Source organism: Ixodes scapularis, unplaced genomic scaffold (genome assembly GCF_016920785.2).
Source record: "Ixodes scapularis isolate PalLabHiFi unplaced genomic scaffold, ASM1692078v2 PGA_scaffold12__126_contigs__length_90152505, whole genome shotgun sequence".
NCBI lineage: Eukaryota > Metazoa > Arthropoda > Arachnida > Ixodida > Ixodidae > Ixodes > Ixodes scapularis.
Window position 1 is genome coordinate 11,096,615 of NW_024609838.1, and position 17,716 is coordinate 11,114,330.

Here is a 17,716-nt window from a genome sequence, read left to right on the forward strand (position 1 = left end):
TCGTACAGAGTTTTACAACTGACGGATATTAAATTGTGATATCACACCCAAACCGCCGTATTTATTTCGTTCTAATACCGCTCGCTCTAGAGCGCTTTTGTAGCTGTTCGAAAATTGCGCGCTGCAAGCAGCAGCTGTCCATCTGGCTTGCTTCCAAGCGCCGGCTATTCGGTTGGCTTGACTTGTGGCTTCGTTTTTATGACAAACCGTTAAAAACACGTCTTTCTTGTTAAAACGTAATCGAAGTAGTAGAAATAACACGCCAGTTTATTTTGAAAAGATTGTTACCCACGCTAAGGTATTATGGGGTTGTTTTAAGGACAAAGTATTTTTTCCAGTTGGCGCGTCGGTCGCCCGAAACCGGAAGTGACAGCGAGTAGCGGCGCTCGCCATCCTCAAGTGCCACGAAGTCGAGGTTGATGTGGTTGATGTTTTGAAAATAATTCTTGAATCGAGCTGAATTTTTGTCGAACGGGGACGGCGACAGAATGCTGACCAAGTTCGAGACCAAGTCTGCCCGCGTGAAGGGCCTGAGTTTCCACCCCAAGAGGCCGTGGATCCTGGCCAGCCTTCACAACGGCGTCATCCAGCTATGGGACTACCGAATGTGCACCCTACTCGACAAATTCGACGAGCACGACGGACCTGTGCGAGGTATTTGCTTCCACAACCAGCAGCCCCTGTTCGTCTCCGGCGGCGACGACTATCAGATCAAGGTACGCGGGACTTAACTTGCGGAGCCACCGCGGGCGTTTCCCGTTGACGGCTGTTTAACCGGCGTCAAAAACGAGATTGCATGGGTGCCCTGTTTACTGAGCCGTCGAATCCACCCAATAATGAACCCCTAAAAGATGCGATTTATTATTTTATTTTTTAACTGATTTAGGTTTGCTCGGCGCGTTGACGGCGAGCTTCCTCAGTGATTTTGCAACGTGCACTCCACACCATCACGATCGCTGGTCTTGGTAGCCCAGAAGTGCGAACTCGTTCACAGCGTGCCAAGTGATGAGTGCACTCAGATATGATATCCAGTGAATACCCTCTATAGGCCACCGTCGAGGTGCTTCGAACCTGCAGTGAACCTAGAAAACCAAGACTGAATTACTGTCTAAAGGTTTGGGGTTGCATGTAAGTGCTGAATGGCATTACATATGTTATAATTGTAAGTAGTGCCCTCGCGGATTAGGAATACCCCAGTAAGTGAGTAATATCAATGCTAGTAAAGCCATTTTGTTCCTGTAACACTAGCTAATTACACAACATTGTAAATCATAGCAACTCAAGCAAGCCGGTAGAATGTTACATCTCTTTTGTCATATATCAGTTCTAATCAGCTGGATTGCAAGCTGCAGATTCTGGTGACTAGTCTCCAATGACGTGAAATAGCTTTCCTCAAAAGTACCAGACGTGAGCGCATGCCTTTCCAACGGCTGGTGCATTGCACGAGCATGCGCTCAGCAGTACCTTCTTTGAGAGCTCGCTTGCAGATTTTGTAGATTGCTGAATGAAACAGTCATTGTGCTACTTTTTATGGCACAGGAAATAATAATAATAATTATAATAATCTTTGTTCAACCTTGAGGGTTGAACGAAGAGGACCTTGAGAGGTTGGAACACCATAGAAAGGTAATTAGCCCATACATGAGGCCATCACATCCAGCAAAAAAGGCAGAATGATTGGTTGGAGCTAGATGTCGAAAGACAGAGGCAGCGAGAAGGTACAGCCACGGATGACAAACTTGTCGTACAGTGCACACGTTCATACATTTAAGTCGTCGCAGTCACGAATAGATCCTTACTCCTCAAACTGGGCTGCTAAGAACCCAGGGGTTTTCTGATTACCCTCAGGGGATCCCCGAGCTCTCTGATTTCCTCGGTCGTACAAACTGTTGAGTAAAGAAATCGCTAGTTGAAGCACTATTCCAGAAGATCTAAGCCACCCACTGAGGCATAACTTATGTGACAAACATCCCCTAGCACGAGCTTTACCATTCACAAGATCCGCAGGTTTCTGTACCGCTTTACTGCATCAATGCCGAAACCTGGAGGGTTTCTTCGGCTATCGAGCAATAGAGACCGACGTTCCTTGAGATGAAAAGGTTCACCTCGGCTCAGATAATGTGTCTTGTTATCTCCTTTCTCGACTTAACGGTAGCGCTGTTGTATCCGCCAGGTCTGGAACTACAAGCAGCGGAGGTGCATGTTCACGCTGTTGGGCCACCTGGACTACATCCGGACCACTAGCTTCCACCACGAGTACCCGTGGATTCTGAGCGCGTCCGACGACCAGACAATTCGCATCTGGAACTGGCAGTCGCGAACCTGCATCTGCGTGCTGACGGGCCACACGCATTACGTCATGTGCGCTCAGTTCCATGCGTCGGAAGACCTCATGGTCTCCGCGTCCCTAGACCAGACCATCAGGGTCTGGGACCTAGCCGGTCTGCGCAAGAAGAACGTGGCACCCGGACCGGGAGGGCTGGACGACCACCTCAAGAACCCGGGGCACACCGACCTCTTCGGCACATCCGACGCGGTCGTCAGACATTTCCTCGACGGTGAGTTTCATCAGCGTGCTACAGTTAGCATGGACATGTGACAACCGGTTTTCGTAATTTTTTCTTACAAATGAAAGGCTTCCAGTGTTCTGCATCATGCTCATTCAGGGCACCCACTCAGATGGTAGAATTTCGAGTGTTGTCACAGCCTTGGATGAGTATCATGTAAAATGAGTACCGATGTTATATTTGTGCTAACTTGGACGCGGATTCGGTTTTGTGTCTATGCTTTATTACTAAAGCATGGAATGCTTTATGTCGGGAGCACCCATTCCCAGAAATTTGTCCATCTGTGCGTCGTGGTGCAACATCACATAACACTTTGACATCACAATAGCTTGTGATGTTAAAGTGGTTTAAACACTAATGCCTTTTAAACAAATTTAGACGGTCTCTCCTTTATTACTGCATTCCATGCATTATAAAACTTTAGAGGTAAAGGTCACTGCAAATTCTTTTTTATTCTCTTATTTGCTTCGTTTTAACCAGCCCCGTTCCTACTTTTGTACACTGTGTAGGTTAAAAAAGAAAATTTAAATCATACATAACATTTAATTAGTTTATCTCGGGGCCCTGGCATGCGTAACGAGCTCGATGTCTGTCTGTCCGCCGACCAGGTCACGAGCGCGGGGTGAACTGGGCCTGCTTCCATCCGACCATGCCCCTGGTGGTGTCTGGGGCGGACGACCGCCAGATCAAGCTGTGGCGCATGAACGACTCCAAGGCCTGGGAGGTGGACACTTGCCGCGGCCATTACAACAACGTCTCTTGCGTCACCTTCCACCCGAGGTGCGTACCTCGCGGCTCCTTTCGTCATTGCAGGCGCCGGTTGTCTGTGTCCGTTGTTGGCAGCGCTTGGCTTTTTGCGCTTTTACTATTGACAATGGGAAAAGCACCAAACACCATTACTTCATTTCCCCATTACCTCATTGAAGCAGTAGGGTAAGGTGTTTCCTCGGGTCTTTCGCGAGGAGTTTCGTGGACGGTCATTGGGATACTGTAAGCTACGGTTTCAAGCTGTCGCGTCATGTGCCAGCTGTCGCATCACCCGACTTGGTAACATGACATGACATGTGACGTGACAGTTTTTTTGTTATGGGTCATAGTTCGTTTATTGGTTTGGTCTCCTTTTACGTCCCCTCTAACCCCTGTCTTGAGACCTCAGCAGCGAATGCTGTCTGCGGCAGTGTGCCTCAGGTGGTGTCTTGTGCGACGCAGGCAGGAGCTGATCCTCAGCAACTCGGAGGACAAGAGCATCCGTGTGTGGGACATGACCAAGCGCACGTGCCTCTACACGCACCGTCGAGAGCACGACCGTTTTTGGATCCTTGCGAGCCATCCGAGCCTCAACCTCTTTGCAGCGGGACACGACTCGGGTAAAGCTGGCTTTGTTTCCTTTTGCGTGCAAGATGACGGAACTTTTTGCAGGTTCGATGTAGAGAACTGTAAAGACGGTGCAACCGACTGTGAGCTTAGGTGCAAACGTGCCGTATATTTTCTCGTGCCGTCGTCGTCTTTGGTGGCAACGTTGGACCCGACTACCTAAGTTAAAGTAAGATTTGGGATGTAAATTAGCGTGTGATCAAGCATACAACGTAACTTGCAACTTAAGGCCCGTTCACACTCTTGCGACTGCTTGCGACCTCTTAAACCTGGGTTCCTTAAAACTTCTTAAACCAGAAAACACACTGGCACCATCTATTGGGAAGCAGTGTAAACTCGGCGATCCGGCATATTTTTTTTTATTTCTCGCGCAATATCTTTTCTTTTTTGGCTCGAAAAGCTTTTGTCAATGTTATAAACGAGCCTTTCTATGGGTATTACGCACATTTGACCTCGGAAATCCCGCAAAACCTTAGCTTTTGTGAAATGCAGTTCTAGGGTCACCGCATAGATGGCGCCACAATGTCAGTGTGTTCCCTCATTCTAGAAACATTTAAGAAGTTGTAAGAGATCTCGCCTCTCTCAGTCGTACTCGGTCGCAAGAGTGTGAACGGGCCTTTAGAGTAGAATTTCAGCTTCTATATTGTTCTGCCGTCTGCAAGACGGACAGACATGCCAGTGGCAACAACCAAGGAACAAAGGTTCATTTCGTATCAGCTCTGGCTTTTATTGGCGAAGTGCTCTGTGCGAACAGCTGCGTCATGCATGAGTACAGATATAGTTGCACACGTGATTAATATGCGATATATACAACTTGTCACATTATGTAGCGTGTTGCCAACGGGCAATTTAGCATGAGTCAGCATATGTCTTGTGATGTAGTTAGTGTTTTGTGTTTTAGCATGCAACCTGACATCGGAATTTTGCATGGAACTTCAATTGGGTATATCTTATTACATGAGTTAATATGTTACTTGACTATTAAGTAACAAGCAGCTTGGTATGTGAAATAAAACAGTGCGCCCCTCCCTCCCCCCAAAAGAAAAAAAAAAAGTTTAGTATTTTTTTTTTATTGCAAGATTGAACTAAGAATTGCCAAACACTTATTCTCTGCCCAAATGTGGTGAAAGCGGTCCAAACTAGCGGCCAAAGTTTCGGAACCAACCATTATCTTATTTCGAAAGTTGTAACTGATTTTCTGAAATTTTCAAGCGGAAAATGGGGCCCGTTTCCACCCTTTTTTGGTAGCTGGTGCCATAGAGCTCCATGTATTTTAGAGCCCTGTCGGCCGTCATCCTCCCATTGAAAATTTCAGAAAATCACTGATAACATTTGAATAAGGTAATGGTTAATGCTGAAACTTTTGGATGGAGAATGAGCATTTAGCAATGCGTAGTTTATTTTTGTGGTGAAAAAAACAAACAAAACTCTGTAAACATTTTTTGGGGGACATCTTGTGAATGAGAGCATGTAACTTTGGCTTAGCACTTAAAGGGGTGCTGCAACACTATTCAATTGGGATGTTTTTCACTTTACACGAGCTTACTGGCACTAGTGGGACTCAAGGATACTCGCAAGCAATGCTACTGGCTAAGAAACTCCTTTGTTGCTGTGTAATTTCGAGGACAAAAGCGTGCGTTTTCATTCAAACTTTTCTTCGCAAAACTCGATGACGTAACTGGGCAGTCGCAGTACCGCCCAGTGACGATAATTGAATGCGGCTCATAGTTTGGACCCGAGCATTGCATTGACATTCAATTTGGGATTGTGGTAATCAACATCCCGAGAAGCATTCGGGTAGTGGCCTGTGTCCAATTGCTGCAATGACGAGAATAGCCGAACCCTAACAATGTCTGGTACTCAGCACGTGTCCTGTGCCTTGCCAACCCTAGCGCGGGGCTATGATCAACATTGGCGGCATATAATCGGCTCCATATCTAGTGGCCGCTTGTTCTGGCTGGAAATGGGGGGGCGGGGGGCGGGGGGTTGAGTGCTGAATGCTGCTCGTTTTTTTTAAATTTTTTCTGCCACTGATTGCTTATGGTGAAAAAGGAACAGGTGTTTCACAGGTGTTTGTGCAAAGTGCAAAATTCATTGTATCGCCCCATTAATGTATAACTTCGTTTATAAGTAAACAAGACTGTAGTCTGCAGGGCTCACTTTTGCATGCGTAGGCCTACGAGTGACATAAACCCAAACACTCGGTTTGCTTTCGGATGCTGTTGATATTCTTTAAAATTGATGATAGGTGGCAGTTTGTTGTACTATTTGTTAACTTAATTTTTGGCAAACTGTCCTTCCTTTATTTTATGTTTCACTGTTGGAACGTGTTGCATATTAGGCAGCGGCGTTCTCGGTCAGGGATTGCCACTCGTGGCTACGACAGCGGCACTTTGCTCCCTCTCCCCCAAGGGATGATCCTGTTCAAGCTGGAGCGCGAACGACCTGCTTTTGCTCTGCACGGGAACCTGCTGTACTACTGCAAGGACCGCTACCTGCGGAGGCTGGACTTCACCACCTCCAAGGACGTGGTGTTGCTCCAGTTCCGTGGCGGCAGCCGCAGCCCCGTCTTCAGGTAAGCAATGCTCTTGTTCCCCGCCTCCGAGGTGCTGCATGCGCCACAGCCAAACCTGCAGTTCCGTGCTGCCGACGCCAGGGCGGAAAGCTTCTTCTTTATACCAAGCATTGAAAGTTTGCTTGATATTCCTGATGTTTCGCATTTCGTAGCATTCAGATCGGAAAAGAAATTCAGCAGGGAGACAGCTCAGAGAGGTTACTAAACATTGTTTGTAGAAGCTCTTTATAGCAAAGTCAGTTGTTCTGGAAGAATGTTCACTATATACTACCAGTACCGCAAATTCCAATATCGGAGTTCCTAGCAGGCTTTAATGCTACTTCACTATATACATATCTTTGCCCTTATTATGAAGTGGTTCCACTGGTTGGTCAAGTGTGAACTGCTTTGCAAGACTGCGGTTGGTCATTTCTCTATTTATTTGTCTGGTGAGTATTGATTTCATAATTGTTGGAAACAGGAACAAGGTGCCTCGATGGAATTGGGCTCAGAACAGTCATACATCATGATGTATGCAATACTATGCGCCGAGAAACTAAGAGGAGGAGACGGAAGCACGCGGGGACGGAAGGACACCGAGCTCCGGTTGGAATCATTAACGGCTAGACCTAAAGCTAGCTGCATTTGTCCCCATTGCACTTGTCGAACGCATTAGAGTGTGGAACGCCGACGTCTGGCATTTGGCTTTTGCATTCGAATGCATTTGACGAGTGCAGTGGAGAGGAAGACAGCTAGCTTTAGGTCTACTCACTAATCATTCGTACCAGAGCTCGGCGTTGTGACGTTCCCGCACACTCCCGTCCCCTCCTCTCCCTCAGTTTTAAGGCACATAATGAGAACAAGTGCACTTTATTCATGAAACATGTAGATGAACCTGACCATATAGTAGTGTCTTCTTAAAGACAGATAGGAACACAATGATGTGTAACATATCTGTAGTTCTGAAAAATAAAAAAAATCCGTTGTCATTGATGATCATGCAATACTGCAAGAGGATGTAACCCCGTCTCGTCAGTTAGGGCGAGAAACCTCGGGCTTCCACTTTGGAGTGACCGCGAGTTTCCCGCGCATCTCTTCGACAGCATGTCGTACAACCCTGCCGAGAATGCGGTGCTGCTGAACACCCGCACCCCGAACCCGGATAACAGCACGTACGACTTGTGCGCCGTGCCAAGGGACTCAGACTCCCAGAACCCGGATCTGGTGGAGGGCAAGAGGTCGTCGGGGCTCACGGCCGTCTGGGTGGCGCGCAACCGGTTCGCGGTCCTCGACCGGAGCCACAACGTGGGTCACCTCTTTCGTTCATTCCTTCTTTTTTTAAACATATAGGATGTGTTCAAAGGCTGGGATCGCCCAGGAAAATGGGACGAAATGCCGCGAAAACCTGTTATGAAAAACACCTCACAAAATGTCTAACGCAAAGTTTAAAGAAACACCTGTTACCATATTTTCCGGTCTATAAGTTGTGCCGTTTTATGTAGTCTGCAATGGTGTTTTCACAAAAAAGTTGGTGTATGAGTTGCATCTTTGTATCAGCTGCACTTGTATATTTGTCAGGTCTGTCTGGTGTAACTGCACTGATAAGCTTGCATATGTGTATTGTTATCGTGATACCTGTGCAAGCGAGAGCCAGTTTTAATGCTATAGTTGATGAATCGAATGAGAAATAAAAATCCTGTGGCAAATTCACACAGGTAAAATCCATACTTAAAAAAAAAAAAAGAAATGCATATAAGTTGCAACTTTGTATAAGATGCACCGACGGAAATCTATACGAACACCTTGACTTGTACACTGGGAAAATACGGTAATTTGAAAGAAAGAATTAAATTTTGAACATTTCCCAACAAGAGTCGAACCCAGGACCCTAAGATTTGGAGCCTGATGCTCCACAGCTGAGTTAAGGGGGAAGCTGGTGAAGCAATGTTTACTTAGCTATACCAAGGCTGTGGGTACCTGCGTGACCACAATCATGACCATGTCACATGATTTAACGTCGTGGAATAGATTTAAAAGGGCCACTGGAGAAAATGGGTAAGCGTAAAGGCAACCTTAAAACCAGGTCATGAGTTGTAATGTTGCAGAAAGATTTAAAAGAGCCAGAAAGGGTGAGAGGTGCTCAGTGCAATGTTGTGGCGCATACAAGGGAGAGACTGGTGCGGAACGTAGGCACGGATGTCGCCGACACAAGAAGCAGAACTTGGTGGATTCTAAGCAGACTTAGCAAAAACCAACACCTTCTGTGTATACCGAATTTATCGTACGGTTGACATAAATATCTATGTTTTGGTGGCAATTAGTTTGGCCCCTTCTGAGAGATTTTCCTTGCAAGCTCCGCTTCTGCATTTTATGACGAATTGAGAGGCGAGGGGAGACTGGCAAAAAGGCCCATGATTTCTTTAAATAATGCGCAACTCACTGTACAAACATTTTCAGTCACCAGGGGGTTTGTATCTTTCGACGCCATAGGTGGTGATCAAGAACATGAAAAACGAGGTGAACAAGAAAGTACAGACTCCAAGCTGCGACGAAATCTTCTATGCCGGCACGGGCATGTTGTTGCTCCGCGACTCGGATGGCCTCGTTCTCTTCGACGTCACTCAGGGCAGGTACGTCCACTGCATTTGACATGTTCATGTTGCTAACTAATGGGACCTGTAGGAGGCTACCAACTTGGGTTAGTTATTTTTGAATTACCGAGAAAGATGCTGGTGTCGAGGGATAGCAGATAAGTGAAACGAAGAGACTGAGTGCTGACTTACAACTGAAAAATGACTGGAAACATGCACAGAAACCACAAACGCACAAGAAAAATTGCATCATCACTCCTCATAGGAATGCTCATACATTTTAATGTTGGGTCTGTTTGGCAGAACTTAGCTAATCTAGGAGTTTGTTAATAAGGATGAATAATCTCACATTATTTCGTAACCCGTGCTCATTGGCAATTGACACATCATGGTATGTACTGCTGAAGCTGTTTATAAATCTATCTGCTGCTAAGTTACTGAATTAGCCGATACATTTTTTATGGGAGTGGAATCTTCGAAAGATTTGGGTCGTAGCTTTGTTGGAAGTTGTGGCGGTGACCAAGTCTGGCGCCTCGTGATGCAGGCAACTGGCGTCTGTGAAGGCCAAGGTGAAGTATGTGGTGTGGAGCAACGACCTCAGCCACGTGGCCCTGCTGTCGAAGCACACGCTGACCATCTGCAACCGGAGGCTGGACGTGCTGTGCAGCGTCCAGGAGAGCACCCGCGTCAAGAGCGGGGCCTGGGACGACTCGGGCGTCTTCGTCTACACCACGTCCAACCACATCAAGTACTCCCTGACCAACGGGTAGGTCGCAGGGTCCCCCCCCGCCAAACGCACATGGGCTTGTCCATTCGCACGCTAGTGCAAACTGGAGTTACAAACCTGACGGCTCGCACGACACTGCGATCCCGGCATCTCGAGCTTGACACGTCTAGCACTCCCACACCCTAACCAGAAGCTTTAACCCGGCACCTAGAACGTGGCATTTCTAACCGGACACCTCAAACCGGACGCGTCGAACCCGACACCTTCAGTCGGACACCTCAAACCCAGCACTCGAATCGGACGCCTCCAATTAGACACTGAACTCGAAACCTCGAACCGTCTGGGTTCACGGTGTTGCAGTGCGCATGGTTGGTTCTGTACTCTGTTTTCCGCTCTACGAAAAGGTGAGAGTGCAAGCTGATGGCTTTCTCTTCGTGCTCTCGCTCCCACCTGGCAGCGACCACGGGATCATCCGCACCCTGGACCTGCCGATCTACATCACTCGGGTGAAGGACTCGAGCGTGTTCTGCCTGGACCGGGAGTGCAGACCCCGGGTGCTGGGCATCGACCCCACCGAGTACCGCTTCAAGCTGGCCCTGGTCAACCGCAAGTACGACGAGGTCAGTTTTCTGCGCATCCTCCTCCGCTGCAGTGTGTACGATGTGTCTGACTGATCCGTTTAGGGTCGCATACAGCCCACACATCTGAAGCGGTCTTGAAGTGGCAATATATTGCATTGCAGGAACTGGCGTGTCATGCTGCCAGATGTCGCGATCCTGGCAATTAATCTTAAAAGTTCTAACAAGAAAAGAAAAGAGCAAATATTAAAATTTAAGGCTGAGCTGTGTGGCTGGAGACGAATTTTGACCACCAATAGCAAGCGGGCGTGGATGGCCGGCACATTTATTGAGTGTTTTTGAGAAGTGTGATTTTGTCGCCTGCTAATCTTTTAAATACTTTCTTCAAACTTTTTGAGGTGCTGGGTTTCTTTAGGTAGTTTGGTGTTGAGAACTTCAGAACTGCGTTCGAGCCGCTTCCTTCAGCTTGATGTGCTGTTCCTGTTACTCGCAAGCGTGTTGTCTGGTTGTTCTGAGTACATACTGCGTTGCCTGCAGGTGCTGCACATGGTGCGCAATGCCAAGCTGGTGGGCCAGTCCATCATTGCCTACCTTCAGAAGAAAGGCTACCCCGAGGTGGCCCTGCACTTCGTCAAGGATGAGAAAACTCGCTTTGCTCTGGCCCTGGAGTGCGGGAACATAGAGGCGAGTGTTTCGAGGAACGGGGCGTCTGCTCCAACGACGGTCGTTTCAACTATAGTCGACGACAAGTTAAGAATGCAGTGGATGTTCTTCCTTCAGTGCCAACTTTTTGCCTTAGATAGCAACTTGTTGCACGCTTGGGCAAGGACTGCCAGAAGGCAATGAGCTTCTACAGCGCTCTTAAACTATCGCCGACCATAGAGCCACCAAATCTGAGGCTGGTTTTTCGGGGTTTTGTTTGATGCAGTTCCTTTTTCGTCGCTTGTTGTAGGTCGCTCTCGAAGCGGCCAGGACCCTGGACGACAAGAATTGCTGGGAGAAGCTTGGGGAGGCTGCTCTGATGCAAGGCAACCATCAGGTGACTCTGTGATGGTTCCTGGAGTTGGGATCTAGATAGTGCCATTCATCTCTGTCGCTCTCTTCTGTGTTGTCAACAGTGCTTCTATTTTAAGCTTGTTATACCCATGGCATTTATAGTTTAGTTTCTTCTGTTAGATTAAAAAAAACAAAACAAAAAACCTATATTTATGTGTTTTTTTTTATTCTTTGCAAGTTTAAACTTGCTCAGAAAAAAAAAAAAATTCTGCCTAAAAGGTTTATTTTGAAAAATGCCATATTTACATCCACAAACATCTAGAGAGTATTTACAGAAAGTTTTATTCGTTTACACTGCATAGTTAATTTTTTATAAATTATTTTCGGTCCACTGGTTTTAAAGAAAAGGTAGGAGCTGGAGCACATTGAACACATTTTTCTCCGTTTCACTTTTTGGTATAAATTTCACTTTAGGTAAACTATTGTTGATGGGACAAAAAAAACTTGTTTTTTCTTAACTGGAATTTTATGGGCAATGCATCTGTGGAATTGCTTTTTGATGTTAAATGTTAAATTTTTTCGACAATATAAAAGACAAAAAATGTATTGGATTTTTCACTGCCATGTAGGCACTAAATAAATTACTTTTAGGAAATTTTCTATTTGCAGTTGCGCTTTCCAGGCATTCTCCTGCAGATCTAGTGAAAACAAACCACAAAGACGTTGGGTATTACATTATTTTTCAAGCGATAGTTTTCCAGAGTTGTGTGTTCATGATAAAAACAATTAATTTATTTTGCAGTTCATGTACACAGATGTGACTTTGCACAGCATTCTGCCTCACAACTGCCAGTACATACTGTACATTTAATTCATAGCAAGCCAAAGGTTCAAAAGTTGTCCCTTTTGGGTACTGGCTCCCTTAATATAAACTTATCAAGGCATCGACCTATACCTGTGGTTGGCTTATGCTCGAGTTAATACGGTAATGGTTGATCTGCAAAAAGCAAAAATCCTTGTATTGTCTGCACCTGTGGATACCCAGTTCAGCACCACGTGAAATTTCGGCTTTTATACATGTATAGTCTGCGGATTACGCATTAGAAATTATGGTACTTGATGGCGTGTCGGTGGGAGTTCGATAGGCCTGCCTGACCGGCGGGTGGCGCATCCCTCATAGGTGGTGGAGATGGCGTACCAGCGCACCAAGAACTTCGACAAGCTGTCCTTTCTCTACCTGATCACGGGCAACCTGGAAAAGCTGCGCAAGATGCTCAAGATCGCCGAGATCCGCAAGGACACGAGCGGCCAGTTTACCAACGCCCTCTACCTGGGAGACGTGGCAGAGCGCATCAAGATCCTCAAGGTACGCTGCGGGTCTTTGACCGAGGAGGCGCCGCTACTCTCAGGTGCTGGAGTTGACGTGCGATTGTCTGTCTAGATGTGCATCCAACTGCTAACGCACGGGGGGCCAGCATATTAATCACTACTATCTTTTACTCCAGTGGAGTTCTTGGGGATGCTTGTTAAAAGGGCGATGGATTGATATTAGGTGGCAATGTTTTTCACCTTACACGAGCTTACTGGCACTAGCGGGGACCCAAAATATACTCGAATGCAACGCCATTGACCAAAAAACCTCTATGTTGCGGCGTAATTTCATGAATGAAGGCGAGTGTTTTCTTTCAATCCTTCCTTCACAAAACTTGATGACATAGTTTGAAGATCGCTGTGTGCCCCAGGGACGACATTTGAATGCGGCTCATGGATTGGGCTCGAGCATTGCGATAATCAATAGCTTGACTAGCATTCGGGTAATGGCTCAAGGCCAATCGCTGCAATGACGACAATAGCCGATCCCTAACAATGTCTTGAACTTGGCGCGTCTCCTGTGCTATGTCAATTTCAGCGCGCGGCTATGATAAACATTTACAGCATATAATCCGCTCCAGATCATGTGGCTGCTTGTTCTGGCTACGAGTTGAAAAAGAAAAATGCTGCTGATTCTTATAAATTTTTTTTTTGTGACTATTATTGCATGAGGAGAAAAAGTGATGTGCGTTTCATAGCTCGTAAACTTTGGGGATTCATTCTAAGTAGTATTTACTCAAAGTACAAAAACCATTGCTCCGCCCCTCTAATTTTGTACCCTGGTGTGCTGGTTGTTTGGCTTTCTTCAGTCTTGCAATGTCTTTTTAACGGAAGACAACCAAGTTTTTTTTTAAAGAACAAATAGTCTTTTTACATGCTTGGAATTTTTCAGTCGTTTTTAACATAGCTCAAGTCTCGATCGAAAACTTAAATTTGGTGCAGCTTTTATGTTTCGTGGGTTAAGGCGAGATGGAGTATTTTCTAGAGCTGCTCAAATTAACTTATATTATTTAACTAACTGGTTAAGACGTTGGTTAAAGATCAAAGACCTTGAAATTTCGTGAAAGAGATAGCACGGAGGACAAAGCTTCGTGCGGCAGTTTCGGTGCCGAGCTCCGCACTCTGTCCACAAAGTCCCAACTCTTGCCTGTCTTACCACCGTGCCCGACGCAGAACTGTGGCCAGATGTCGCTGGCCTACCTGTGCGCCAAGACCCACGGCCTGGCGGAGGAGGCCGAGGCCCTGGAGTCGCAAGTGGCAAACCCCGAGGCCCTGGGGGCCCCGGACCCCAACGCCACGCTGCTGATGCCGCCGCCACCCATCATGCCGTGCGACGAGAACTGGCCCCTGCTCAGCGTGACGCGAGGATTCTTCGACACCGCCGCGTCGGGCAAGAAGACCGCCATAGCCGCCGAGGTCACGGAGGTGGACGCCGAAGGTGGGTGGCATTGGGACCAGGGATGCCACTCTGGCAATAAACCGCTTGTAGGGGGCCACCTATACCTCATTTGATACCCTGCGTACAGTGTTGTCAAAGTTGCTGGCACGAACGCATGCAGTTTACCTAGTGATGCGCAATTGAACTGCTCGATGAAGCCACAAGCTTGCGCCAGCAACTTTGAAAGTTTTGTGCACTAACTATGAAGCAGAGTGCAGTGGCGTTTGGGGAAGGAAAAGAAAAAGGTAGTGGCAGTACCAGGGTGTAAGATAAACAGGTGGGGAAACAAGAGCCAAATGAGCGACCGGATTGTGTCCCCCTCGGTTTTCTCTTTTTCTGTGGTGCCATCTATGTGGAGCACCGCAAACTCTCTCTGGGTGGGCGACCGGTGGCGACCGGCTAAACTGACGGAGATGATTTCTCATGGATTTACAATGGAGGACTGTCGTGCTCTCGGTTTATTTTGCGCACTTTCCCATAAAGTTCCATGCAAATTCGATTCCAATTTTTTTCCTCTCGCCGCAGCGCCATCTGTCGCAAATCGGGGGTACCCGCAAGCAGACAAGTACACAATCCGGTCACGGCGCTGCGGTAGGCTTCTATGGGCCGTTTCCCCACCTGTCTATCTTACACCCTGGGCAGTACTTTGTTCATACCAGACAGTATTGCCACTCGCAGGGGCGGATCCAGAACTCCATTTGGGGGGTGGGGGGGGCAGAAAATTTGCAAGGATACTATTCTCTCTTTCTTCCGTGTGCACCGGGGGGTCCACCCACGTCAAATTGCCCTCCAAGAAGGGGGAAGGGGGGGGCCAACTTTGTTTGGGGGGGGGGGCAACCCCCCCCCCCCCCCTTTTCCCTTCCTGAATCCGCCCCTGGCCACACATAAAATGCATTTTTGGGTTGGCAATAATTGGTGCAGCTGTTCATGTACTCAAACTCGTGCTGCGACTTTCAACGTGAATGCCATTGGTTGTTGATATGATCACATTATTACTCACACCAGCCAATTGGAGTGATGCGCTACCTGGGTGGGACCACTTAGGCCATTGATTTGAATAAGCACCTGCCGGTGAACTAGTAAATTTTATAAAAGCTATTCTATTTCAGGAGGAAAAAGGCAGCTCTTGCCTTTTTGTGTTAATTGTGTCACGCTCTTTACTTCCTGTGAAAACAAAGTCAAATTACAACTTCAGTTTGGCAGACTACAGTAAAATTTAGCTAAAGAAAGGTATACAGGTACTAAGTTTTCTTTTTCTATTTGATTTATTGTCTCTCTGCGTTATTGATAGCATTGTGTCATGTAACAGCAACTGAAGATCCATTCTACTCTTTTTGCATTCAAAGGCTGGGGCGACGACACCGAACTCGCCTTGGACGAAGACGGCATCGGCGCTGAGAAAGAGGTGCCTGAAGCGGCCGAGGCTGGCGAGGGCGGTTGGGACGTCGACGAAGACATCGAGCTCCCGCCCGAACTCGCGGAGGCCGTCGGACCGTCTCCGGGCGGAGGAGACGAAGGCTACTTCGTTGCGCCGACCAGGGGCACATCACCGGGCCAGCAGTGGACCAACAACTCCAAGCTCGCAGTGGACCACGTCCTCGCGGGATCGTTCGAGTCAGCGTTCCGACTCCTGCACGACCAAGTTGGAGCCGTCGTCTTTGAGCCGTTGCGTCCGCTCTTCATGTCGACGTTTGCGCGCTCCCGGACAGCCTTCCAGGGCCTCCCAGAACTTCCGTGCCTCTACGGACACCCCCTTCGGAACTGGAGGGACGCCACTCCGGCAAAGGGAGGTCTTCCGGCCGTCGGCTGCAAGCTGTCGGATCTCCTGGACCGGCTGCAAGTCTGCTACCAGCTCACGACCTCCGGCAAGTTTTCCGAGGCGGTGACAAAGTTCAGGGCCCTGCTGTTGTCGGTGCTGCTTCTTGCAGTGGACACGCGACAGGAGATGGCGGAGGCGCAGCAGCTCCTCGAGGTCTGCCGGGAGTACGTTCTTGGGCTCTCCCTGGAGACGGAGCGCAAGGCGCTTCCGAAGGAGACGCTGGAGGAGCAGAAGCGGGCTTGTGAGATGGCGGCCTACTTCACCCACTGCAACTTGCAGCCGGTCCACCAGATCCTGACGCTCCGCACGGCGCTGAACCTCTTCTTCAAGCTGAAGAACTACAAGACGGCCGCTTCGTTGGGCCGCCGTCTGCTGGAGCTGGGGCCGCGCCCGGACGTGGCGGCGCAGACGAGGAAGATCCTGCAGGCGTGCGACAAGACGCCGACGGACCAGCACGACCTGAGATACGACGAGCACAATCCGTTTGCCCTGTGCGCGAAAAGCTACGTTCCGATTTACAGAGGCAAGCCGGAGGTCAAGTGTCCGCTGTGTTCGGCCAGCTACCTGCCGGAGTTCAAGGGATCCGTCTGCACCGTCTGCTCCATTGCGGAAGTCGGGAAGGACACCATCGGTCTCCGCATCAGCCCCATCCAGTTCCGTTAGGCCTCGTCGGCTATTCCGTTTTCTTTTGGCATCACTTTTGTGTGGTCCTGCTTTGGCAACACTGTATATGAATTGGCTGCCATGGTGGGCTTGCATTCTCAGACTAAACTGAGACCGGTTTGGATGTCGTTGGGCTTGTCTCCTCCATTCCAGCTAATAAATGGAAGTTAGATCATGCTTGGATCTGTGTGAATGTTAATGTTAGGTAGAGGGGAATCTACTTGCTCCTCCCCACCTCTCTTCCCTTCTCTTTTTTTTTGCTAATGGGAAATAGTTCTAATGCATAAACATCAGGATGACCAACTTTGTCTAACCAGAAAGCTCACTTGGCTGAATCCACTTGCAACCACAATGTGGTATGCTTAAAAAAGGTGCATTTCTCAGCAATTCATTTTATGTGAACATCATAATCCTTAACTAGAACCTGGCGGGAGAGCTTCCGAAGAAGTCAGACTCAAGCTTTTCTACACTTTAGCAGCAGTCATGCATGCAGGCTTGCAGTAATGTCAGTTTCTGAGGTATTCGTAAGCCCGATTTCGTAAACACCTTACCCAAAGACTGGAAAGGTGGTTGTCCCCCCACTGGAGTATGGAACATACCAAAACTGATACTTGTTCCTGTGAGAGGTCGCCCCATTTTTTTTTAACAGCACCACACCGAGTTTCTTTAGGGAACTCGGGTGAAGCTCCTCCCACAAAGCAGAGTTCTCTCCATTTTAGCAGAGCAAATGCTAGAGAGGACGACATCACCAATTGTGGCGAGCAGAGTGCTCTGTGAGCTTCCTGAGCACATTGTCGATGCAAGGTTTTGAGAGGGTAGTATATCTTGGTCATATTTGTACATTCTTTATTGCTTTTCATATGAAACGAGACGTCATTGAAGAGGAAAATGAAGAACAAAAAAATAGAATTGTTCAGAAATTGGTTGCTGCCTCTGAGAACGCTGTCCACCTGATACTGGTGCTACGGTATGGGCTTAGAACTTCAAAGCAAAAGCACAACCGCTGAACGCAAGCAATACCCCCTAAAAGACGAGGCT

The 17,716-nt window shown here is 47.9% G+C and overlaps 1 protein-coding gene across 1 annotated transcript; it reads left to right on the top strand.

Moving 5' to 3' along the window:
- The first annotated feature begins 205 nt into the window (after positions 1 to 205).
- Positions 206 to 16,855, top strand: LOC8053192 (coatomer subunit alpha). Its single transcript, XM_029970595.3, has 14 exons — positions 206 to 716; positions 2,174 to 2,558; positions 3,176 to 3,347; positions 3,777 to 3,934; positions 6,354 to 6,516; positions 7,599 to 7,800; positions 8,986 to 9,125; positions 9,631 to 9,852; positions 10,271 to 10,433; positions 10,929 to 11,075; positions 11,344 to 11,430; positions 12,568 to 12,753; positions 13,932 to 14,196; positions 15,543 to 16,855. Exons 1-14 carry the CDS (start codon positions 489 to 491, stop codon positions 16,676 to 16,678), a joined length of 3,654 nt encoding a protein of 1,217 aa, XP_029826455.1. The 5' UTR covers positions 206 to 488; the 3' UTR covers positions 16,679 to 16,855.
- The last annotated feature ends 861 nt before the right edge of the window (positions 16,856 to 17,716 follow it).

Coding starts and splice junctions, on each gene's coding strand:
- LOC8053192 (XM_029970595.3), top strand. CDS start 489: ATGCTGACCAAGTTCGAGACCAAGTCTGCCCGCGTGAAGGGCCTGAGT. Junction 6,517..7,598: donor AGCCGCAGCCCCGTCTTCAG/GTAAGCAATGCT, acceptor TCTCTTCGACAG/CATGTCGTACAACCCTGCCG. Junction 9,853..10,270: donor AAGTACTCCCTGACCAACGG/GTAGGTCGCAGG, acceptor CCCACCTGGCAG/CGACCACGGGATCATCCGCA.